Raw genomic sequence first — 26,861 nt, forward strand, 5'->3', positions numbered from 1 at the left:
AAGTGCTCATGCATATCACAGTTTTTTTGCAGTCTCCAGTCCTTGCCTATTACATTTAATTTAAAGAACAAAAGGGTTTCCATAATGTATACACATGGTAATGGAGGAATAGCAGATTTCTTAAACAGGGGTTTACAAGAGTCTCTAGGCTTGCACCCAAACAAGATTCTAATGGCCCTTTTTTGTAGTTTAAAAGTGCTATTAGCTGTTTTAGAGTTTCCCCAGAAGGTGACACCATATCTAAGATGAGAATGAATGTACGCATGATATGCATTCAATACTGTTTTCTCACTACAGCATGATTTTAATGAACAAAGAAGGTAACATGTTTTGCTCAGTTCTGTATTGAGATATTCAATATGCTTATTCCATCTGATGTTACTCTGCAGCCAAAGTCCTAAGAAATTGGTTTCAGTATTGTTACCAACTGGTTCGTCATTGATAGAGACTGATGGGATAAACGTGTCCTTGTTAGGAACATTGTGGAAATTTAGAGCAATGGTTTTCTTACTGTTTATTACAATCTGATTACTCTGTGCCCAGCTGCTAAGTAGTTTTGTGACCGTGTTTACTGTCTGCTGTAACTGTTCATCGTCGTCTCCTTTTAGTAGAATCGTGGTGTCATCTGCAAATATGATTGTTTTGTGTGCATCAGCATTTAGGCTTAGATCATTTATGTACAGAAGAAACAGAAGGGGTCCCAATACTGATCCTTGGGGTACACCACACTTAATTTGTTTATAGACAGATAGGTGATTTGATACAGTTTTTAGTTCAATATTTGTGTGCTTGATGCACACTGCCTGCATACGATTACTCAGGAAGGAACTGATCCACTTGTTGGACAGACCTCGAATACCATATCTTTCTATCTTTGATAGCAGAATTTTATGGTCCACCATGTCAAAAGCTTTTGACAAGTCAATAAAGACTCCTATTGTTTCCTGTTTTTTGTCCATCAGGTTTAGGATGGAATTGATGCACTCATAGACAGCAGTTGTTGTTGACCTTTTATTTCTGAATCCTTGTTGTTCATTACATAGGATGCTGTTTTTATTTATAAATTTCATAAGTTTCTCATACATAACTTTTTCCAGTACTTTGTATATAACTGTATCACTTTCAGTTACATCTATGTTCCCTACATAAATTTCCATAGTAAGGGCTCTGTGATCACAAATGTAGTTTTCTAAGGTGTTTACATTTACTTTCTCTTTTCCTACATTTTTGAGAACATGGTCAATACATGTCTTCATATTTGCAGTGGCTCTTGTAGGTTCTGAGTTCATTTGTTTAAAGTTATAACACTGTAATAGCGCAAATAATTAACACAATTATTTAATGAGTCTATGTTGATGTCTCCAACAAGCAACAAGTGTTTTTTTATACACTGCTGTCCCTCCAGTAAGTCCTCTAGGCAATTTAGAAACTCTTCTGTGTTACTTCCAGGTGACCTATACAGTGTTGCTATAATAAGGTTGTTGTTTACTGCTGCAACCTCACAGAACATTCCAGTACTCAGATCATCTATCCATTTCACTTTTTCACATTTTATATCATTTCTACTATAAATGTCTACCCCACCACTTTTGTGTGTCTTTCTGCAGTACAAGTTTATAAGTCTGTAATTTTTTAGCCTGTAACCATATGCTTCCTCTTCCTTGCATCCCAATTCACTCGCTAGGAAGAGGTGTGGCTTGGTTTCATTTAGGTAAACACTCAGCTGCTCTGTTTTATTAGTTACGTACTGGACATTCTGATACGCAAGGGTTAATTTATTATGCTTTCCTCTAAAAAAACATCATTGTTTACTTTGTGACTGAGAATTCTGTTTAATTTGTCTTTTTCTTTGATAATTTCCCATATTTTGTCACACAAGAATTTTTTGCCTTCAAAATTTAGGTGCATACCATGTCTGGTATGTAGGCTTCTGTTCAGTTTGCCTATTTCTAATATTTTACATTTGCCAAAACAAGCACAAATTTGTTTCATTTTAATGTTTGTTTTTCGAATCTACTTATTTACACATGAATTGTGTATGAGCATCATTGTAACAATGGTGTTTCGTGATTTATTTGCTTCCAGGAAGTTTTCCAGGCTTGCTAGGCAATTTCATTTTTCATTTCTTGCAATGTCATTGGCACCAGCTATACACACTACATATTCATTTTCTTCTTTCTCGTCATTCTCTTCTTTTTTGTTTCCCTGCTAGTCGACATCAATAACAGATTTTGACTTACACCTGGTTTCACTATTCCTATTGCTTGGATATCTTTGTAATTTTCCTGTAAAACACTCGCCAAATTTCTGCCATGGCTGTCTGTTAATAAGAGAACATTGTACCTTTTTTTCGATGGTTTGACGATCATGTTTTTTACCATTTTTTGTTTGTTTCTCCACTGCATAGTTTATGAAATTCTTTTTCGCCACATTTCACACTTTGGTTTCTGGTAAGAGCTGAGGCACAGGTAGGGCAACTATGTTTTGTGAGAGTTTTCACTTTTTTTGCTGTGAAGATTACTTTTTGTGAAGTTTTTACACACACTCGAATTTACCTCATATTTCGATCCAGTCACTTGACTACAGTTTTCGGAATAAAGGATATTAAAATTGTTTTCACACTCGAAAGTTGGTTTACTCACTGTAGGTGACATTTTTTCACCTTATGCTTTACATCTGCCGTTCACTGTCTTCCATTCCATCGACTTATAGTTGCTAACTTTCAGCAGTACACCCATGTTTTGTTTCGACCTAAGCTCCATATTTTCATGCTTTAGGCTGTCATTTTCTCTTCTTAATCCTTTGATTAATGATTGTGAACTTGAAATATCTTCACTATACATTTTAAGTTCTTCTTCGCAGTTCATACAAGTGATCTTTTTAACTACATCACTGTAATTTAATTTAGCAGTAACATCATGTACATCTATACTCGCCACCACCTTGAACTCCATTTATATCCAACAGAAATGTCACTCCTGTGACATTGTCTGTAATGTGCCTATATGACAAACACCAGTGACATAGTAGACAGCAGCATGAATACCTTGGACATTACTGGGCCAGCACTGTTGGCGTATGATTGATGGTATACTGCAGGTGAAGATGACGATGAACTGAGCCAGGTCTGCCGGTGTAAAGCACTGACACAAAATTGCTGGTACTACAAACTTGTAGCACTGGGACTGAACTGCTGATGCAGCTGGATGGAACTGCTGGTACTGCCAACTTGAGGCATAAGGTGTAATTCACTTAGCACAGTCCAGTGGTAGCCCAAATAGTCAGACATAGATGGCTATCCACATGGCACTGCGAGAGCATGTGACCTGGTGTACCAAATAGTGCCCTGCCAACAGTGCACTCTTCTGTAACAGGACACTGCCTGTTGGTGGCCCTAGACACTGTGGAGGCAATGTGTAGCTCTGTAATAAACAGCCTAGGCCGTACAAGGAAAATATCTCGGTGTTGATGTGAGCTGCATTCGCTTGTCCCCCTGGTGGGTTGGCTGTCTGCATGGCCTACCTGGTGTGTGGAGGAATTGACTACCAGATGGATACAACATTGCCACCTTAAAAATTAAAAATAGATGGTACTGCCATCTCAAAGACGTCTTGCATTCACAGGAGCAGTCCTCACCAGCGCTGACTGTCCCAAGATCAATACAGTCAGTAAAAGGAAGACTGGGAACTGAGCAAAAAAAAAAAAAAATTACCAAACGTTGCATTCCATGTACACTGAACTGAACAAAAACACTATGCACATATAAGAACATTGGAAACTATATAAACCACTGAATAAGAATACAGGAGACAGCTAACAAGATTGCTGAGCATGTGTTGTGGGACACATGCCTGCTGATGCACAAGAACAGTACAGAAACTGCAAACACTCAGCACCAGGTGCATGGAAACACAGGTGAAACTATTTCTCAGCCACATCAGGGCTGGCAGTGCCAGGCTGGACCGCAGGAATGATGTTGTCTCTGACAGGCTTGGCACCAACAGGAGAGCCAGCGATGACCGGACTGGCGTCATCATCGACACAGTTGGTGATGACATGAGGGCTGATTGGGATAGGGCTGATGACGTCTGGACTGATGACAGTGCTGATGGCATCACTGACGCAGCGACGACATGAGTGACAGCTGGTACAGGGCTGATGAAGGTAGGACTGATGATGTTGTCGACACAGTTAGTGATGACACGAGAGCCAGTGACGTCTAGACTCATGATGGGATTGACATCGTAGCCGATAGGTCAGATGATGACTGGAAGGCTGGTGGTGACAGAGTCAGTGTGGAGAAGATGGCTGGCATCTGATGGTGTCACAGGCTTGACAAAGTGTGGTGAGACTGCTACCATAGATCTCTGGGAATGAAACACACAGTGCTGCATGGCACAACAATAATGTTGTAAACAACCTGACTGAAAGTGGCCCAGCTTGCCACACACAAAACAGTTGGTCACCCTGTCTGGACACTTTTCACTCAAACACCATGAAAAAGACTGTCCATCATTGAAGAAGGACATGACATCCTCACTGCGCAGCACGAGGTGACTGACACAACAGAAATGCACATTTAATTGTTCCACTAACAGTTTATAGTCTATGTCCTCTGGATGAGAGACTGTGAAAAATTGATAACACAAACAAAAAATTTCTGTATTTCCACTGAGAAGAAACTGAGCACTATGTTGTGTACCTTGGAGACCATAGGCCATAAAGTGCAACTCCAACTATTGATGGCACAAGTCCCAAATTTTTTCTGTAATACACACAAAAAGTCAGCACAGCTGTGAGAGAGGCATGATGAGATGTGGCTGTAGCAACCAAAACCTGAGTGATCTGAGTTACACCCTGTAGCAGTTTCTAAATTTGCTGCTTCTATAGCCAAAGGATGTGAGGCACTGATGGGGCAGACATGATAATGGAAATGTGCACTGAAATCATATAGATGAAAATGCACTGCCAGTCTTGGGACTTGGATTGTCACAAAAATATGAAAAAGGCACTAAATAACTACTGAAAACAATACAGACCAACTGCATCAACTAAGAGAATTCCTTTGTCAACAACACATGGATGGAGACAACCAGTGTGACACACAAATACTGTCATAAGATATGCAGAAAGCAACTAATACCACTGAATACAGGCTATGACAACATTAAAAACATGAATACACTGCCCCATCAAAACAAATGAACACAATCAAACAGAAACCTATTCGCCAGAAAACCTCTCAGCCAGTGAGAAAAACAGCATATAACTCCACTGAGCAAACTTAACACACAGCAAGAACAACAGACTGCATCCTACAACAGTCTTGTCACCAGAGTGATCCTCTCCCAGAAGTCCAAGATAACCTCCAAGCCCTACTGAAATCCATGGACCTTTCCCAGTGCCTCTCACCTGGGTCCATCTCCCTCCTCATCCCAATAACACTCCACACACCAGCCTTCTAGATGCTCCTCAAAATCCACATTCCAACAATTCTGGACATCCGATTATAGCTGGCTATTGTGCTCCCACTGAAAGAATTTCTGCTCTTGTTGACCAACAACTCCAACCAATTGCCCAAAACCTAACTTCCCACATCAGATACTAACCGCTTCCTACATCAACTTTCCACCATCCTCAACTCTTTACCTCCCGGATGCATCAGTGTTGATGCTGCTCCCTATATACCAACACCCCTCATGTCCATGGCTTTGCTGCTGTTGAACACTACCTCTACCAACAGCCATCAGCCTCCAAACTCACCACCTCATTTCTTATACACCTTAGCAGCTATATCCTGACCCATAACTACATTTCCTTTGAAGGGAAGGTTTATGGACAAATCTGTGGCACTGTCCCCACACAGTCAACCTAACAGTTTCCCCTTTTTCCATCCTGTGACCACTTCCTAATTCATGTACCCATGTCACCTTCAGCATGTGCCGCTTCCCATGGCTGCTGCAACCATGCCAACCCATATACCTGCCACCCCTCCCTCCTGCATTCCTAGCTGCCAAACAGGTTGGCTCCTTCCGAGCTGTAGCCACTCACCCCCAGTTCCTTTCCCTGCCTCTGCCTCCCTCTACCTTTACCCACCCTGCCTGATACTACTTCCAACTCAACCAGTCCACCTGCCATTCCAAATGAAGATCCAGTGGCTTACAACTGCAACACCTTATCAAGTCACAGGTTGTGGTTTACATGCAATCAGTGTTCAGCTTTGGTTGGTTAGTTTGGAGGAGGGGACCAAACTGCGAGGTCATCAGTCCTGTCAGATTAGGGAAGGATGGGGAAGGAAGTTGGCAGTGCCCATACAAAGGAACCATGCCAGGACTTGCCTGAAGCAATTTAGGGAAATTATGGAAAACCTAAATCAGGATGGCCAGATGTAGGTTTGGACTGTCATCCTCCCAAATGCGAGCCCAGTGTGCTAACCACTGTGCAACCTCACTCGGTGTTCAGCTTCCTTTGTCAACATATTTGCTATGAAGTAGAAGATTAGGTAAACATATTTTGTGCTAGTCATGGTTTTAGGTTAAAAATAGTCTTTTTAAAAGATGTTTCATGTTTAGTGCAGTGTGTTATATGAAACATTATTCCTGTTAGTAGGCTGTATCCTTGATCTGCAGTTACGGAAGATCTGCAAAATACTCATCTACCACAACTCTTCCATTTGACTCAAAGCGTTTTCCCACCACAATTTTCAATATGTGGATAGATAGATGTCAGAATATACCAAATCTGGTGTATGGGATGGACGTTCCAACAACTCAAATTTCAAATACTTCATTATTATTCTTTTCCATCTCAGAACTCCTTCATGTATTTTTCATTTGGTTGATCCAAAAGAGTAGCATAGTATTCACAAGTTACTGTTTAACCTATTGCTTGGCAATCAGTCAGGCTAATTCATTCCCCATTCCACAAGCAATTTTCTGGGAGATAAGAGTGTCTCGCCTTTTTTGATGAAGGATCACAGAATTCCACTGAGTGCTTTGGAGTTCTGGAATGAAGTGATGGACCACTGCTTCAAACACAATAACAAAGTGGAATGCAAATTTAGTTTTATTCAGTTTGAAAGGGTCCAAGAATTGATGACTATGGTGTTGCTGTATTAGCTTTTTCTTTCCTTTCCTTTTATGTTTTTGTTCACTGCTTCTAAGAAATTTTTTTCTCTGCTTTCTGCTTTCTTTATCATTAATATGGGGACTGCCCTCTTCACTGCTTGTAATCTATTAAATTATTACATCTTACCTGTCACATTTGCCTTGCAATTTATTCCTGTTGTATCCTGTTGTTTCACAGCATATATTGCTGGACATAGGTTTGATATAATTGATACCCAGAACATGACTGATTAGTGTTGTAACTTGGGCACACAACATGACCAAGAATGTTAGTACAAATTTATTAGACTGTAGCATGTACACCATTCGCCATAACATACACTGCACACAATAAGATAAGGCAAATGTATGCAAGGAGTAATCACATGATAACTGAGAGCAATTGTAGTGTTGCAGGGCTTAAATAGGTATTTGCTTGTGGTGTGCTCTATCAGAAGTTCACAGTATTGCTCTTTCACAGTGCACTTTTGTGGATGACAACACACTGCTAATGTACACGGCTTTCAAGAGTGCACACATTACTTCATTCCTCTTCCCTTGGGGAACAGCTCGTGTTTGTGAGATGTCCATGGTGTCTTCCTCCACAAGGCTCTGACTGAGATGACATGCTGATACTGGAGCGTATGGTCAGAAGTACTTTGGGCACAGGCAGTGTTGCAGTCTGCCTCCTCATGACAACCTATATGGTAAGATGGGTGATGTCAGTGCGAGCTCCATGTCCACATCAGGTCCAGGGCCTGGTGGTTGTGGTACCCCCACAGTTGATGGCTGAGGTGGTGGAGACAGGTCTGGTATGGATGGCAGCTGCATCAATATTTGTAGCAGTATTGGACAAGCTGCAGTGATAGGGGACCCTTCGTATGTCGTAGCTGGGACCAGGATCTGGTCGTCTACACACGGGCACAACTGGTTGTAATGGCACACACAGGGGCTCTCCTCCATACAGATGATGCAGAGATGGCAGCTTCAGGATATGACAGCGGGAATCCATTTTGTGGGAAATGACCAAACCCACGTGTCCAGACAGCCACCTTGGATCAGAAATGGGACAATGGCTGCACAGATCAATTACCCTGGCCAGGCTGCAGGAGTGTCTGGGGTTGACACCTGTGGAGCAGTTTGGTGGGGCTGTTGCTGCCAAACAGCATGAAGCAATAGGAAGACAGAAGAAATTGATCCAACGCAGTGAGTCGTGTTGTTTCATTTGTGTTTTGAATGCTCTAACTAACCTTTCTGCCTCACCATAGGACTGTGGGTAGAAGGGTGGTACAAAAATGTGGTGAATCCCATGGGCATTGCAGAAGGAGGTAAACTCCTTGGCATAAAATGAGGGCCATTATCAGAGACCAACATTGCTGGAAGCCCATCAATGGAAAAAGTTTTAGACAGGGCTGCCATGGTGGCAGAGGCTGAAGTTGACGGGCAACGAACAACATATGGGAATCGAGAGAATACATAAATTACTATTAGCCAGTATGCATTAAGGAAGGGGCCACAAAATTGATGTGGAGATGGTCCCAGTCCTGCAAAGATTGCGGCCACAGAGACAATGTTGCCTGCGGGGAATCTTGCTGTGATGCACATTGAGAACATACCAAACCAAACAAATGATGTTGCTATCCAAACCAGCCCAAAAAATATGACGGCAGGCTAACGCCTTGGTATTGACACTCCCCAGTGATCAGCATGCAGCAATTGCAGGATCTCACTGAAAAGAGCATACATAAGTTATTGAGATGTTCAGCAGCAGAGGAGTCAGACATCACAATAGCATCAAGACTGTAGGCACAGCCAAGCACAGACCTCGTGAGTTGTTCGAGAAACCATTGAAAAATCTCCTGGGCACTGATGACACCAAATAGTAACAGCAAATATTGATACAAGCCAAAAGGAGTGTTAATGACCAAGAGCGCTTGAGAGTCAACATCAATGGGAAGCTGCAAATATGCATGAGAGAGGTTGATTAGGCAAAATACTGACCAGCAGAGAGCATAGCAAAAAGTTCATCAGGGCACAGTAAGGAATTCATCTCAGTGATAGACTAAGCATTGACAGAAACTTTGGAAGCACCATCCCAACGGCTTTTTGACAATGACTAAGCGGGTAACCCATTTTCTGGATGCAATCAGTTGGACAATCCAGAAGGCCATGAGGAGGTTGGGCTCTGCCTTGATTTGGTCATGTAGCGCCATTGGCACCGGACAAGCCCAAAAGAAATGGAATCTGGCTGAAGGTTTCATGGTGAAGTGGGCTTTGAAATTATTGGCACAACCCAAGCCCACAGAAAATGGGGCAGAAAATTCTGAGCATAAAGGATGAAGTTGTGTGTAAGGCACTTGATCAGAGATGACATGTCATCAGAAGTAGTAAACCTGAAAAGGTTTAAGGTGTCCAAACCAACCAAATTTTTGGTGTGTGCATTGTTTGTCTCCAGAAAAGTCAGCAGATGAACCACAGATTTTTATGTGATGGGGGCTGAGAAAATACCTAATATCAGAATGCTTTGTTTATTATTGGTGACTAATGTAGATGACACTGGCACTAAGGGTGGAGAATCCAAGCCTATGTTTGCAAGTTGAGTAATGACATTGCAGCACCAGTGTCGACTTGCATGTGTAAAACCCTCTGATAAACCTAGACATCAATAAAAAGCTTTTTGGATGCATTGGAGATTGCTGATATCCATGTCAGCATCTGCAATAGGCTGTCAGCATCTGCAATAGGCTGTCAGAATTTTGTGTTACAAACAGGAGCCATGTGGCCCACATCTTGTTTCACTGGAAGCAAACGGCCCAATGCTTAGGACAATCTGGCCTATCATGAATGACAAAACACAAGGGGCAAGAGGGAAGCATGGAGCACTTGCATTTTTTATCATTACTTGGCTTGCTGTGCTGCTACTGTGGCCATGGCAGCTGCATTGAGTTCGGCAGGCCGCTGTGGTGTTTTGCTTGCATGCAGACTACCACCACCATATCGTCCCCCTGTGAACCATCCGACAAACAGCAGGGAGAAGCAGGTTGAACTTCTGCAACATCACACCTGGATTCAATTTGAGTACCCACAGCCCTCAAAGCCTCAAACGGTTGTGCAGTAGTCAAAATGTCATAGAGGGAGGGTTTTCACATTGAAGTGACTGATCATGAACCTCACAATCGGGCCCAGCCAAATGATTGCGTCACAAACCATTTGATTGGCATATGACTCCTTATGTACATCAGTGACAAAGTGACAACAATGGCTTAAACTGTGAAGCTCAGCTGCCTAAGCTTATAGGAATGTTCTAGTTTCTTGTGACACAGATAGAACTCAAGCAGCAATGACAAAAGTCTGCTTCTTATTGGAAGAAGGTCACACATGTTATCCAAAAAGAATGAAGACAGATCCTGCAGGGGTGGGGGGCAGTTGGCAAGGTGTTGATACATGCAAGGCGATAACCAAGACAGAAATAAAGAATGGCATAAATTAACATCAGCCAATCCAAATGCATGAAAATGTTGCTGCAACCATTTTTCATAAGCTTCTCATTGTCTGACAGACTCATTGTAAGCCAGAAGTGATGGTGGATAAATGGCCAGGGCAGCAACAGGCAAAACGGGAGGCCGAAGGGGTGATGTGGCAGGTAATATAGTTTGAGATCGACCAGAACTGGCCAAAACAAAGGCAAGCATTTGCAATATCTGGGTTAGATTGTGTTGCACTGTGGTGAGTACCTCCTGCTGATGACGAGATGCTGCAACGCTGCAGTAAGAACCCCTGGCCGATCAACCAGCCAGCATAAAAACTCGTCAGTATCATAGACACAAGCAGAGACTGCAAACCACACAGAGAACAATACTATACTCATTGCCACTTCTGTTGTAACTTGGACATACAACACAACCAAGAATATTAGCACAACTTTATTAGACGGGGCATGTATACCAATCACCATAACATACACCAAACAAACTAAGATAAGACAAAAGTATGCAGGCAGTAATACATGATAAATGAGCATTAGTTTAGCATGGCAGGGTTTAAATGGGCACTTGCGCATGGTGGGCTCTATTGGAAGTTCACATTATTGCTGCTTTGTGGCATACTTTCACTGTTGACAACATGCTGCTAATGTGTGCGGCTTTCAAGTCTGTGTGCATTACTTCAATTAGAATCACTAAATTGTTCATATTTGAGTTTACATCTTTGTCTCAATATTAGCAATCCACTGAAGCATTGGATGCTCATGAATGAAAATAACTAATTAATTTTCAATCTGCGGTCACTGCTATTTCCTATTTGCATTAGACTTAAGATGTTCATGTCACTGTGCTGATGAATTTATGCTTCCATAGCTGCTAATGAAACCAAAATGTTTCCCAATTGTAAAATTCCCCGTGTATAGTGTTATTAATTTCAGATAATCACACATTGAGTAGATTCACACACAACTATCTTGCCAAACATTTCTGAATTTCACAATGTAGCACATTTTGTTATGCATACATGTCCCTTGTCATAAAAGAATAAAAGTTACTTATGTATTTGACACTTTATAATACAGATAATCATAAATTTTGAGTCTGTTAAAACACACTGGACTGCCACCTGTCTCACTGAATACATGTGTTCTAATCAACCCAAGAAATACAAAACAGTAACAGCTTAGTTGAACACTCAGTTCACATAGATAGGGACAACACTTTGAATTTTCACATTAAGACAAGAGTAGCATGAAAATACTTTTGTGTCAACTTGAAACAATTCAAAGGTACCTCATAAAATTTATATTACTCTTACACTGAGCTGCCTCCTCATCCAGGCTAATGTCAACACCAATACTACCCAGTGCTGAAAATGATTCCCACACAAATCTGTTGTAACTTATATGTTCTTACTGCCACTACACTAACATTTGTGAAAATTGCAATACCCATAAATACTAGCCTAAATTAATTAAAATGAAGAAGATATTTTGTGTAGATGTAGACCCAGCAGCACTCTCTTTGTGTGACTGGAAAGATCAGTGTTACACAAAGTTTAGTCAGTGAAGAGTGGAAATGTGAAAGCACAAGCCATTATCCATCATTAATACTGGAAGTGAGAATATCAGTATGTCTGTAACCTTACATTAGGCAGAGTGATCAATCTCCTAGAAATATGTCTACCATATAATGACGTTTCAGATCTTAGTGGGAGTACTATTACAGTAGTGTTGTGTGAGTGTAGCCGGTCAGTGGAAAAAGGCCATATGGAGAGTTTTGTATCTACACAGGATGTGACAGCTCTGTGAACAGTCACTGTCCATACAGATGTAACTATACTAGTTGAAAGTGGCTCAACAACAAAGTCAGGGAGCTAAATCCTGGAAGAGGGAATGAAACTCAATGTTCAAGTCTATCTTATGGGAGAGCAGAAAATCCAAACACCTCATAGAGATGAGCATGAAAACAAACATCAAATACAACCAGTGTGAGCAATTGAGCAACTAAGAACTTGGAAACAGACTGCGGCATGAGGTGTAGGCCAGGTCCAAGAGTGGTAAAATCAGCATAAGAACTGATGACCCTGGCCTACTATTACTGACAGGTAAACATTGGATCAGTGGTTTTGCCCATACAGTGCTTCACATGTGCCATCCAGGACAGCTTGCTGCACTACTCACTCATCATTGGTATCCACTAGCAGGGATACTAAATTTATCACCCCGCCCTCCCCCTGAAAAGGTCACATAGAGCCAAAAATGAACAGGTTGGTGGCGAAACCTACATCGCCAAACTGGAGAGGGTGCTGGCAGTGCATTAGGCAGTGTTGACAGAGCTGACACCTCTGGAACAGTTGAAGAGTGTACTGGCTGGTGGAATGGCTGGTCCTCCTGCATCAGCAGGCATGAAGGCCCATAAATGAAATCAGATCAAATCCACAAGTGAGCAGGGAAAGGAAGGCGCAACTTCCAAGTCAATGGGCTTGACATGAGTTGCAGGAGCAACCACCACTGGTGCTGTATTCTGGGGACAAAAGTAAGACAGCAGAGGGCATGGTGGGGGGGGGGGGGGGGGGGCAGTAGTGCCATGCTGCCACAATTGGGAGCCTCATACTGGGAAAATGTCATAACTTACCATGTTGACCAGTTGGTACAGAGAGTGTGGCACCACTGGTACAATAGATAGCAGAAGCAACAAATTTGGAATGGTGGGTCAACTGCTCCTGTCTGACATCTACCACAAACAAATTTTGACATTTCTGGCCCATCACTACACCCAACAGCCACCCCTGATGCCAGCAAAAAGACCAGGCCTGAACGGCAGCCCTGTGAGGAAAGCACAGCATGCTGCAACTCTGTGGGGCATGTGACTGGTGCGCATGCAGACATTCTGTCAGACTGCACCCCCTAACTGGCACTGCCCAGTACGTGATGAGAAAATTAAATAGTGGATCATCATGGGACAATGCAGACAATGGTTTCTCCATTTGGGTCTTGAACGTTCACATGAAGACCTCCACTTCAGAGTTTGAAGCTGGATGAAACATGGTGCTAGTCAGATGCTGCAACTGCAAAACTATTCTAACTCCCACAACACAAGTTGCTGATTGTTATTGGATACTAGAGTCCATCCAGGGATTTGGGGGGTGGGGTGGAGGAGTATGGAGGGGCTTCATAGCAAAAATGATGGACAACATGTGAACAGTAGCTGCTAACATTGGCAAAGACAATTTGGCAACATATCAGAAGTTAGACAATGCATCCACTACAAACAGCCACATGATTTCAAAAAATAAGTCTGCAAAATCCCTGTCCCTAGGGTGCTCCAGCAGTAGCCAAGGGGAAAACTGATGCAGTGGTGCAGCCTAGCTCTTTGCACAGACTGCACAAGATGTTCAATATCTCAATCAATTGCCAGCCAGTAAATGTGATGCAGAGCCAAAGCCTTCATCAGGACATGACCCAGTGCGACACATGCAGCAACTGGAGTATGTGAGAATGCAGTGCTAGACAGACAGCCATGTTATGCCTTTTCTCATCCATGGCAAGCATGTGGGACTCCCAGACCATGTTAAGGCAGTCACACCGGTGGAAAAATGTATGCCATGCTGACTCCACTTGTGAAGAAGTGAAGTGTGCTTGGGCTGTCCCATCTGGACTGGTGATATGATTTTCTGAAGAACTGGATCAGCAACCGTGGTGGCCATGACCTCCCATACTGTCAAAGTAAGATCATGCAATGTCTGCTGCAAAGCACTAGCCAATACAGAGATAAGGGTTCTGCTGTCGGTCAAACTCCAGTCCTGCTGTCAACTGTGATAGTGCAGCCACTTTATCATGTTGGGTGATGGACTGGTAATGATGGTGCCCACTTCTGCAGTCCTACCTGATTGATGTTGACTGAGGGTTGAGTAAAGAAACCAGTGGCTTGTGGTTAGTGATGAGTAGGAAATTCACATCAAATAAGAAAACAGTGCAGCCACTTTATCATGTTGGGTGATGGACTGGTAATGATGGTGCCCACTTCTGCAGTCCTACCTGATTGATGTTGAATGAGGGTTGAGTAAAGAAACCAGTGGCTTGTGGTTAGTGATGAGTAGGAAATTCACATCAAATAAGAAAACTTTTTAATCATGAAAATGATAGCCAATGCCTCCTTTTCGACCTGTGAATAATTAGTTGTGCTGCTGAAAACATACTGCTGCAGCTGTAAGTTCACGTGATTCAGGAATCTGAGTAACTTCAGCTAAGGAGGTGCCAGACAAAGCCAATGCCATAGGCTGGACCTTTGGGTCAGGTCCTAACTGGACAGTCACATTTCTAATTAGTGAGGCCTCTTACAAGGTTGAACACTGGGGACACTCAGACCAATACTTGCATATGATTGCCCAGTGCACTTATGGTGGTGGTTAAACTGCAACCATGCTGCAGTCACATGGTTGTAATGTCTAGAATGCTGTGTGAGTACCTGATGGAGTTCCTCAAAGTTAAGTTTCTCAGGCTACTGGAGAGCTTCAAAATTTTCATGATTTCATACTAACCCACACTGTTGGACAACTACAAGGTGGCCTTATTATCTGGATCAACGATATGCATCCCTGCAGTGCAGCAAGAACTGGTGCAGGTGCTACTTATACCTTCCCACAGACGCCATAGCTGGCAAACAGCATCAGGGCATTGGGGAAGTCACCAGCGCAGTGTGCGAATGGAGCGATTCTGCATTCTGTTTGAGCAGTTCTTACAATTGCCCCTTCTACATCTTTTATTGCTGTGCCTGGAGGCACAACTGCCCCTACCAGCATTGCAAAAATGTGGAGTTCATAGTGACCACAAATTAACACTATGAAAAAAGAAGAATACTGTCACAGATGCAGGAAAATCCTAAATTGCCACTTTTATAACTGCACAGGACATGATGATGCCACGAACCATCATTATCGGCACAAATCTAACTATACTAGCCAACAGTTGCATAACTACAAAGCTAGGGAGCTGAACCTGGATGAGGAATAGAAGCTTGCTGTGCAAGTCTATCTGTGTGAGAGTTGTGAGTCTGAACACTGTGTAGAGATGAGCACAAAGACAAACATGAAACATGACGAGCATGAGCAACTGAAAAACTAAGCACACAGAAACGGAACATGGCACAAGGTGAAAGTCTGGCCCAAGGTAGTTAAAACCTGCATAACATCTGACAGTCCTGGTCTATTGCCACCAACAGGCAAACAACTGGGTCAGTGGTTCTGCCCATACAGTGCTTTGTGTGCCATCTGTGACAGCTTGCCACGCTGTTCTTCCATAAGACCCATGCCATCTCATCTGCGTCCATACTGATATCAGCTGGTGGGGATACTAAAGAGAGAGAAATGGGTATACAACTCAAATTTGTTTGTGTGGCCATCCTCTGCAGCAAGCACAGAAATATTTGTTTTCTAAATAAAAACTGCCTTTCTTTGGTGCACTGTAATTTATTTCTCCCAGATGCATTTTGCCTTTTTTTACTCTATGGCATCTTGAGTGAGATCTAGAATGATACAGTTTTGTTTTTATGTTGTTATTTTTAGATTAGAAAACAGTTCACATCATGTTTTTATGTAAATAAGTAATTACTTACAGTTCTACATGTTTTTTTGTTGGCATCTGCATTTCCTCTTATCTGGTCTGGAGGTCGCACCTCCACTTTATTTACATAACATAAGCTCATTTTTATATTCTGAACTTTTTCCTTCACACTATTCATCCTGTTTACCCTTAGTTTTGTGGCGCACTATTACTCTTCTGCCAATAGTTATAGACATTCATTTGAAAACTGTGCTTTTAAATACGTAAATATTGTGAGCTCACTATGTGTTTCATCCTGTTTGCTTTGTTTACCTACATGTTGCCAATTGAAGTATATACTGAAAACTAACGTCTATTCATGATGTTTATATCTCTCTCTGTGTGTGTGTGTGTGTGTGTGTGTGTGTGTGTGTGTGTGTGTGTGTGTGTGTGTGTGTGTGTGTGTGTGTGGGGGGGGGGGGTGGGTGGGTGGGTGGGATGGGGTGGTGGGGGAGGGGTTGATGGTTATTCATTGTGAGATGTAGAGTATTGAATATGAGTGTAATAGCTGTCAGAGCAATGATCAGCTGCTTTTTATCTATTATTGTAAAAAATAAATTGTTTGACATGTGGACTTGATCATTAAACAGGGTTTTCTTTTCTGCTTTGGTTTTCTATATGTGGTAATTTTCTTGCAGGGTTAGGAGGTGTTTTTTATTGTTGATTCTAATTATTTTCATGACTTCTTCTCCAGTGGCTGGTTTGTGATTATGTTCTCTTAGGTGTTCTGCAAATGTAGAGTGGTTTGTCTCATACTTCCAGGCTCTCATCTGTTCTTTGTATCTGACATCAAACATTCTGCATGTTTGTAGCTGCCACCACAACTGCTACACTCCTCTGATTTAGTATAGAAAGCAAGTATTCCAACATACCAGTACCAGAAACAATATAAATCATAGATAACAACCTGAAAACTTATATCAACTCCCTGAAGAACAGATTAATGAAATGCTCACATTGATAGAGCTCCTAACAGAACAAAATTACTTCCAATTTAATAATGAATTTTATGTACAGAAAGATGAATTACCAATGGGGGTCCACAGATTCAGCAGCCTTGGCAAATATTTTTGTAAGCCACTTAGAACAGATAATTTTCACCAAATCAATAGCAAAGCAATACAACATATTATATTGGCTCAGGTATATGGATGACACCCATTGCTTAATAGACATACTACAAACAAAAATTGAAAAACTATATACTGACATGAAAAATGTACATAAAAATATAAAGTTTACCATTGAAAGAGAACAGAACAACCAAATTAACTTTCTGGGTATAACAATCAAAGAACAGAACAATAATCATATGTTTGAAATTTACCGTAAACCCACAGCAACTGATTTTATCATTCCCCAATCCTCGAGCCACGCACACTCATAAAAGCAAACAGCACTTCGACAAGTGCTCCATAGACTCAACACAGTGCCACTCATCAAAGAAAACTACTAAAAAGAACTTCAAATAACAGGGTGTATATGACCCGGGACAACCGGGAGATCCGGGAAAAACCTGGGAATTTTTTCATCCGGGAGAAACCTGGGAATTGTTTAGAATTCCGGGAATTTTTCATTGTTTTAGTTTTCAGTTAAATTTTTGTGATTTTGACTGGTAAGAACCAATACTCCAGCAAAGAAAATTACTGTATCTCATAACTGCAGAATAATACTGCAGCAACAAAACATAAATGGGGGGGGGGGGGGGGGGGGAAGAAAAAAAAAACTTAATTTGCAAAGGAAATGCACCGATACAACAACAAAACAGCGCTAATACAAGCGTCTGCCAGCAGCAAAGTGTGTCAAAGGCTTTAGGAAGACTATGCAATGCTTTATAACAATAAATTGCCTCCGATGAGCGTGATGAGACAACTGTTTAAATTAGATTTGTTTAAGCAGTTGCGGGTGGGCTCTTGCGCATGCACAGTTGAGTCGCGTATGAGTAGTACCTTCTCCCACTTCTGGTTTCAGAGGTGTGACTGGGCGCCACTACTTAGTATTGCCCCAATTTGTAAATATAGTAAATCTGGGGCTGATGCACAGAGCAGTCTGAGTTGTGGTGGGGAGGTGGATTGTCTCCAGGTGACCTCTGTTTATGTTCAGTGATTTTGTTGTTTCCTCTTCATTTATTGCTGTCACATTAAATGATAACAAAATGGATTTTTGTGGCCGGGAGCTATCAAATGAATTAAAATACGTTCGCATAATTACGGAAGGCTAAAATATGTTATTAGTTTCAGATTTTATTTACACCTTTCTGACAGTCAAGCATTAATCGCCTTACAGAGCAATGAAGTTATTTTAGGCAGTTTGCTAAAGAGAATTGACTTTTATTAATCTTTTCTGCTGAGGCAGTAAATTTACTTGAAACAAAGTGTTTAATTTCACACTATTGGCTAGTTTCAACTGTTCACTGCATTTCAAGTGCACATATGGCATTATGTCATAGTAAAGAACCAAACATACAAATGTTCATTTTAAGCCGAATTATACATTTTAGTATGGTTCACGAAATTCCGACACTTCTGAAGTATCCTCTAATGCCTTGTTTCTTTTATGACTATTGTAAGATCTTTTAATGTTTTACACATATGGACATAATGGGCTTCCTGCGTCATCATAGCTGCACAAGCGCGGTGACGTCTGTTATCTGGCGCTCACTTGCAACAGCTCAAATGAACCTATTTCTAACGGGTCGTGGGAAAATATTGTGAATGGTGGTTTGAAAAGCGTTACATTCAAAGTAGATTTCCTTTTACACAAGATGAACTATGTGCGAGAATGTACAATGAATTTGTTAAAGCACAAAGCATTTGACTCTCATTTAAAAATCAACTCTCAAAGGACGACCATTTAGAAGAATTTCGAGCCCAGAAGATCAGAATTTCGAGCCCAGAAGATCAGACATTTACGTCGTTATTAAAAATTTTACTGGCACATTTGTGTGACGTATCTTAAAGTGTAACATGTGCAAAGAAGATCAACATTATATGTGGAATCTTAGCTTCTCTTCCAGCTTACTAATCTTCGAGACTAATATTATATAAGAATACCATGTATATTAATTTAAACCATTAACTTTTCTTATTTGTATGTTCACACTACTTAAGAGTGATCTTGCTATTAGCTGACTACATGACGTGTCCTATGCTGTCATAAGCTGGTGAGATCATGTGACATGAGCTATGACTGGCTTACAAAAGCACATTACAATCTCGATTTCAATGCTTCGGAAAGTGACATGCAGTGTTTGGTGGAATTCAAATTTATACCTTCGTAATACAAAAATATGCAGCGTACATGTTGCTGCACATTAAAGGTCTTTCAAAACGTGTTCTTCCCCCCTGAGTTTTGTTTTCTAAATTGCCAGGAAATTCTACATCAGTATATAAAATCATAAACATTCAAAGGATTAATGAGTTTTACAGTGCCGAGGAAGAGTATACTGTCACTTAACGCTGAAAATGTGTATTTTCACCTGGGAGAAAGTGTATTTTTAACCGGGAAATTTGGAAAAAATCTTGGAACTCTTTTTCCTTGTCCATGTATACACCCTGAATAATAATGCACGATAGTAACATAGTCACAAGGCTCAATAACAAAATGAAAAGTAAAATAAAAGCAAAAAGCACCAAACTACAGACAACAACAAAACAGAACCAAACACAAACACTCAGTACCATAACAACTACACAGAATAATCAGAAAAATACAAAAGAAAACACAATGACATACAAACACAAACTCACACATAAAATCAACAACATTTTCAAAAGACAGGGAATAAACATAGCATACACAACAGACAATTCTATGCAATAATACACCCCAAAACTGACAAAAACATAGACATATACCAGAAAGTAGTTATATATCAACAACAGTGTAACACTTGTGATGTCAGATACATAGGATAAACAGGCAGAACATTTGATGATAGGTACAAAGAACACATGAGATCCTGGAAATATGGGACAAACCACTCCACATTTGAAAAACACCCAAGAGAACATAATCACAAACCAACCACTAGAGAAGAAGACATGAAAATAATTATAGTCAACAATAAAAAATACCTCCTAACCCTGCAAGAAAATTACCCCATACAGAAAACCAAACCAGAAAAGAGAATCCTATTGAATGATCAAATGCACGTGCCAAACAATTCATTGTTTATAGTAATTGAAAAATAATAGAATAACATTCCAAAAGAGGCTTATAATAATAATAACAATAATAATACCACCCAATACCTTTCCACTTACTTGTCCATTAATCCCTCCACAGGACATTTATATAAAAACTTAAAATCAGCTGATCACCAAAGCTTTTAACCACTCTCTGATAGCTATTACATTCATATTCAACACTCTATAACTCAAACTGAATAACCCCCTTCCCACCCACCCACCCACACACACACACACACACACACACACACACACACACACACACACCACCCAGAAAGATATAAAGATATAAACATACATCAAAACAAAACTGCATCATTCTAGATCCCACTGAAGATGCCTTAGAGTAAAAAAAGGTGAAACATGCATGGGAGAAATAAATTACAGTGCAACAAGAAAAGATGGTTTTTATTTACAAAATGGATATTAAACTGTTAAAGATGACCACAGCTCAGTGGCCTTGTGCAATGTACAGCTATGCCAAAGGTAGTGTCTTGTTGGTGGTGCACTGCAAGTGATATGAATGTGTCTCTGTTAATGTTTAGACATCTGCTAGACATGTTGCATACATTCCAGTGTGTTGTCTTCCTTTATGTAGATACCACAGATCACTCGGAGTGCCATTGGTGTGTGACAATCATCATTGACGTTCTGAGTGGCAGAAAAAGTGTTCTTCCGTAAGTCACATTCAGACCTCTTCTACACTGTTCACAACAAGCACAATAGATGTCACCATGATGATTATAGTTTGACAACTTTGTGTTATTTGTACTCCACCAAGAATATTCTATTAGCTTTTTTAAAATGACATTTGTTCCCCTGATTTATTCAAGAATCTGACATCTGCATCTGACAGTCATTTCAAATTTATACCTTCGTAATACGAAAATATGCAGCGTACATGTTGCTGCACATCAAAGGTCTTTCAAAACGTGTTCTTCCCCCCTGAATTTCGTTTTCTAAATTGCCAGGAAATTCTATGTCAGTATATAAAATCATAAACATTCAAAGGATTAATGAGTTTTACAGTCGCCGAGGAAGAGTATACTGTCACTTAACACTGAAAAAGTGTATTTTCACCTGGGAGAAAGTGTATTTTTAACCGGGAAATCTGGGAAAAATCTGGGAATTTTTTTTCCTTGTCCTCGTATACACCCTGAATAATAATGCACAATAGTAACATAGTCACAAGGCTCAACAACAAAATGAAAAGTAAAATAAAAGCAAAAAACACCAAACTACAGACAACAACAAAACAGAACCAAACACAAACACTCAGTACCATAACAACTACACAGAATAATCAGAAAAATACAAAAGGAAACACAATGACATACAAACACAGACTCACACATAAAATCACCAACATTTTCAAAAGACAGGGAGTAAACATAGCATACACAACAGACAATTCTATGCAATAATACACCCCAAAACTGACAAAAACATAGACATATACCAGAAAGCAGTTATATATCAACAACAGTCTAACACTTGTGATGTCAGGATCCTGGAAGTATGGGACAAACCACTCCATCTGACATCTCTTTTTCTCGTATATCATTATGTAACAGCCAAAAGGGAAAGCTGTTTGTGTTACAGTGAATGTTCTGCATAAAAATGTTTCAGTAATACATTTTTTAATTGTTTACCAATCATTTCTATGTTGTGTGTTTGTATTTTTCAATGTATCTGTTCATTTTGTTATTATGCTTTACTTTTTTCTTTCAGATGAATGATATTTTAACATTGCGTTCTGAAGTAAAACACCTGAGTGCAATTGCTCATCAGCTGGAACCGTATGTAAAATCCCTAGCAACAGCAGAATGCATAGGACCTCAAGGAAGCACAGATCGTGTACAGCCAAGTGGCCCTGAATCTGGAACACAAGAAACATCACATCATCAGCTGCAGTCTCTACTTGAACATATCAATATGTTACAGATGGATGCAGCTAACTCGTAAATATATATACATATATATATTCATTTCACCATTTGTTGCTTTTTAGATTTGTGTTATATCATGTGAGGGTTCTTTCATTAAAAGAAAAAAAAGAAAAAGAAAAAAAGGAAGGAATAGAATAAAAAGGACGGGGTCTGTCTGAAAAATATGCACGAGCATAAGAAATTATTACAATGCAGTTTGCAAAACAAAACTGGAATTTATTCTGTTATTATTGGGTATTGTATCAAATAAACTGCTCAAATAATTAGCACCTCATGATATATGGTTACATAGGTTTGACTTTTTTGGAAACTTCTTTCTCAATATCCTTTTGGCCACAGGAAATCACTACATGAAGTCACCTATGTAACTGAGGCAAAAATGAAGCTGAATTCTCAGTTGAGTAGTGCTCACTGTGTCTCAAATCCATTGACATGCTTTGAAGGGTCATTTCAAGCTTATACTATATGTGCACTGTGATTTACAGTTGATGGCAAGAAGGTTAGTCAGCAGGTAAAGTTGCTGATACGCTTACACTGCAACGATGCTATGAAAGTTAGTTGCTGTCATTAGACATAAAACGTTAAAGATTTGCCCCATAGTCGGCACCCACAGACAACAACACCAGCTGATAACACTACTTACTAATTATGGCTTGTATGTACCCTATGCCAAATGCAATAGAACAGCACACTATCATTTTGGAAGCAGCTGGGAAGGCTGTGATGACCCATATAGCATACAACTGTTGCCACTTGATCAATTTGGCTTCTATGCATCCATTAACAATGTGATGAATTGGACTTCTAAGTATCCAGTAAAAATAACAATACAGACTGCTGAGCAGCAAGGTTCACAAAGAAGTTGGAAAAAGGAAACCAGGATAATAATTTTGTGTGGCTCAATGGGCTGGCACAAGTCTTTCAATCAGATTCCACTTTGGCAACCTCTGTGCCCCTGTAATCACACTGGGGAAAGAGGACCTACAGTTTCAAGTGGAATTCAAACCACATGTCATTCCTGATTAATTTTACAGCATTTAAAAGTGAAGACAGACTGAAAATTTTTCATGGTTTGAGCGATCACTTTACAGTTAGACCTATGGGCCAAAAGGAAACCAGGATCATGGTATCTGTTTCTCTTTGCCAATAACTACCTGATGATGATCATAGAAGACTGTAGAAGCAGCCATGTACCACTGGTCCATGTTTCATACCTGCAGGCCGTCGAGTTCAGCACAGAGGTGGAGCAACCATTATCATGTACATCTACATCTGCATGTGAATACATACTCCAGAAACTACCATATGGTGCATGGCAAAGGGTAGCTTGTACCACTACTAGTCATTTCCTCTCCTGTTCTACTCACAAGCAGAGCAAGGGAAAAGTGACTCTCTATATTTCTCTGTACAACCCCTAATTTATCATATCTTATCTTCGTTGTCCTCTTGCGAAGTGTATGTTGGCAGCAGTAGAATAGTTCTGCCATCAGATTCAGATGCTGGTTCTGTAAATTTTTTCAATAGTGTTCCACAAAAAGAGAGTTGTCTACCCTCCCGTGATTCTCTTCAGTGCCATCCATTAATCCAACATGATGGGACTCCAAAACACTCTACCAGTACTCAAGAATGGCTCGTACTAGTGTTACATACACATTCTGCTTTACAGATGAATTACACTTCCATAAAATTCGTCCAGTAAACTGAAGTCAACCATTTACCTTCCATAATACAATCCTTACATACTCATTCCATTTCATGTTGCTTCGCAATGTTGCACATAGATATTTAATCGATGTGTGTGTGTCAAGCAGCACACTACTGATGCTGTATTCGTACATTATGGGATTGCTTTTCCCACTCATCTGCATTAACCTACATTTTTGTACATTTAGAGCAAGTTTCAATCTGTCACACCAACTAGAAATTTTGTCTAAGTCATATTGTGTATTGTTAGAGTCACTCAAAGATGACACCTTCCTGTACACCACAGAATCATCAGCAAACAGTCATAAATCGTTATTCATCCTATCCATCAGATCATTTATGTAACAATATAATCAAAAGGATCATTGCTACTCACCATCTAGTGAAGTTGCTGAGACGCAGAAAGGCGCACCAAAAAGACTGTCAGAAAGGCAGCTTCAGCCAACAAGGCCTATGTCAAAAATAGACAACATACACAAACGCACACACTCACACTCGCGCAGGCACAACTCACACACACATGACCACAGTCTCTGGCAACTGGAGCCAGACTGCAAGCAGCAGCACATTATGAGAGAAGCAACCAGGTAAGGGTAAGGAGGAGGCTGGGACGGAGAGGGGTAGGGATAGTTGGGTAGAGGTGGGGGTGGTAAAGTACTGCTGGGAGCATCCAGGGATGAGGTGGAGAGTGGGGCAGCTAGGTGTAGTCAGGAGATTAGACCGAATGGGAGTGGGGGGAAGAGGGTGGGGACTGGGTGTGTTGATGGAATAGAGAGCTGTGTAGTGCTGGAATGGGAACAGGTAAGGGGCCAGATGGGTAAGAACAGTGACTAATGAAGGTTGAGGCCAGGAGGGTTATGGGAGAGCTCCCACCTGTGCAGTTCAGAAAAGCTGGTGTTGATGGGAAGGATTCAGATGGCACAGGCTATAAAGCAGTCATTGAAATGGATTATGTCATGTTGGGCAGCATGCTCAGCAACAGGGTGGTCCAGTTGTTTCTTGGCTACAGTTTGTTGGTGGCCATTCATGCTTGCAGATAGCTTCTGGGTTGTCATGCCCACATAAAATGCAGCACGGTAGTTGCAGCTTAGGCTGTAGATCACATGACTGGTTCTACAGGTAGCCCTGCCTTTAATGGGATAGGTGATGTTTGTGACAGGACTGGGATAGGTTGTGATGGGAGGATTTATGGGATATGTCTTGCATCTATGTCTATGACAGGGATATGAACAATGAAGCAAGAGATTGGGAGCAGGGGTTGTGTAGGGATGGATGAGGATATTTTTCAGATCCAGTGGGTGGTGGAATACCACTGTGGGAGGAGTGGGAAGAATAGTGGGTAGGACATTTCTCATTTCATGGCATGATGAGAGGTAGTTGAAACCCTGGTGGAGAATGTAATTCAGTTGCTCCAATCCTGGATGGCACTCAGTCACAAGGGGAATGCTCCTCTGTGGCTGGACAGTGGGGCTTTGGGAGGTGTTGCATGACTGGAAACATAAGGCACAGGAGATCTGCTTTGTACAAGGTGAGGTGAGGAGGGTAATTACAATCTGTAAAGGTCTCAGTGAGACACTCGGCATATTTCAAGAGGGACTACTCGTTACTTCAGATGTGACGTCCATGGGTAGCTAAGCTGTATGAAAGGGACTTCTTGGTATGGAACAGGTGGTAGCTGTCATAGTGGACATATTGCTGGTGGTTGGTAGGTTTGATATGGTGAGAGGTACTGGTACAGCCATCTTTGAGATGGAGGTCAATGTCGACAGAGGTGGCTTAATGGGTTGGGTAAGAGCAGGCGAAGTAAATAGGGGAGAAGATGTTGAGGTTCTGGAGGAATATGGATAGGGTGTCCTCACCCTTGATCCAGATCACAAAGATGTCATCAATGAATCTGACTAGGTGAGGGGTTTGGGATTCTGGGTGTTTAGGAAGGATTCCCCTATGTGGCCCATGAATAGGTTGGCATAGCATGGTGCCATGCAGGTGCCCATAGCTGTACCATGGAGTTGTTCATAGGTAATGTCTTCAAAGGAGAAGTATTGTTGCTGAGGATATAGTTGGTCACAGTGACTAGGAAGGAAGTGGTTGGTTTGGAATCTGTCAGGCATTGAGAAAGGTAGTGTTCAAGAGCGGTAAGGCCATGGGCTTTAAGGTGTTAGTGTAAAGAGAGGTGCCATCAATAGTGATGAGTAGGGTACGTTGTGATAAAGACACAGGAACTGTGGAGAGTCGGTGGAGGAAATGGCTGGTATCTTTTATGTCGGAGGTTAGGTTGTGGGTAATTTTAATCTACAAGATCAGACATTCTCTCAGTGGGGGGGGGGGGCACAGTAACCAACCACAATGGGGCATCCTGGGTGGTTGGGTTTATGGACTTTAGGAATCATGTAGAAGGTAGCAGTGCAGGAATGTTAGGGGCAAGGAGAGAGATGGACTCTAGGGAGAAGCTCTGGGATATGCCTAAGGATTTGAGGAGAGACTGGAGATGCTGCTGGATTTATGGAATGGGGCCACTGTCACATCGTTTGTAGATGGATGAATCTGACAGGTGGCAGAGTCCTCCTACCAGGTAATGCTTGTGGTTCAAAACCGCAGTGGTGGAGCCTTTGTGAGCAGGTAGGATTATAATGTCAAGACCAGTTTTTAGGTGGTGGATTGCGAATCTTTCTGTCGATGTAAGGTTAGTTTGCATGTTGAGGGATTTGGGGAATGATGGTGAGGCAAGGTTCGAGGTTAAGAAATTCTGGAAAGTTAACAGCACCAGCATCATCCTTACCCCCACCCAGTTGCCTCTTCCATAATGCCCTGCTGCTCCCAGTCAGAC

At 41.2% G+C, this 26,861-nt stretch overlaps 1 protein-coding gene across 1 annotated transcript in view; it reads left to right on the forward strand.

The window, feature by feature from the left end:
• The window catches only part of LOC126471415 (uncharacterized), a 491,821-nt gene that overhangs the window by 325,086 nt on the left and 139,874 nt on the right, over positions 1 to 26,861 (forward strand). The window contains exon 11 of the mRNA XM_050099550.1: positions 22,113 to 22,342. Coding sequence (XP_049955507.1) covers positions 22,113 to 22,342 — 230 coding nt within the window. The remainder of the gene's footprint in view (positions 1 to 22,112; positions 22,343 to 26,861) is intronic.

This window comes from Schistocerca serialis, chromosome 3 (genome assembly GCF_023864345.2).
Source record: "Schistocerca serialis cubense isolate TAMUIC-IGC-003099 chromosome 3, iqSchSeri2.2, whole genome shotgun sequence".
Classification (NCBI taxonomy): Eukaryota; Metazoa; Arthropoda; class Insecta; order Orthoptera; family Acrididae; genus Schistocerca; species Schistocerca serialis.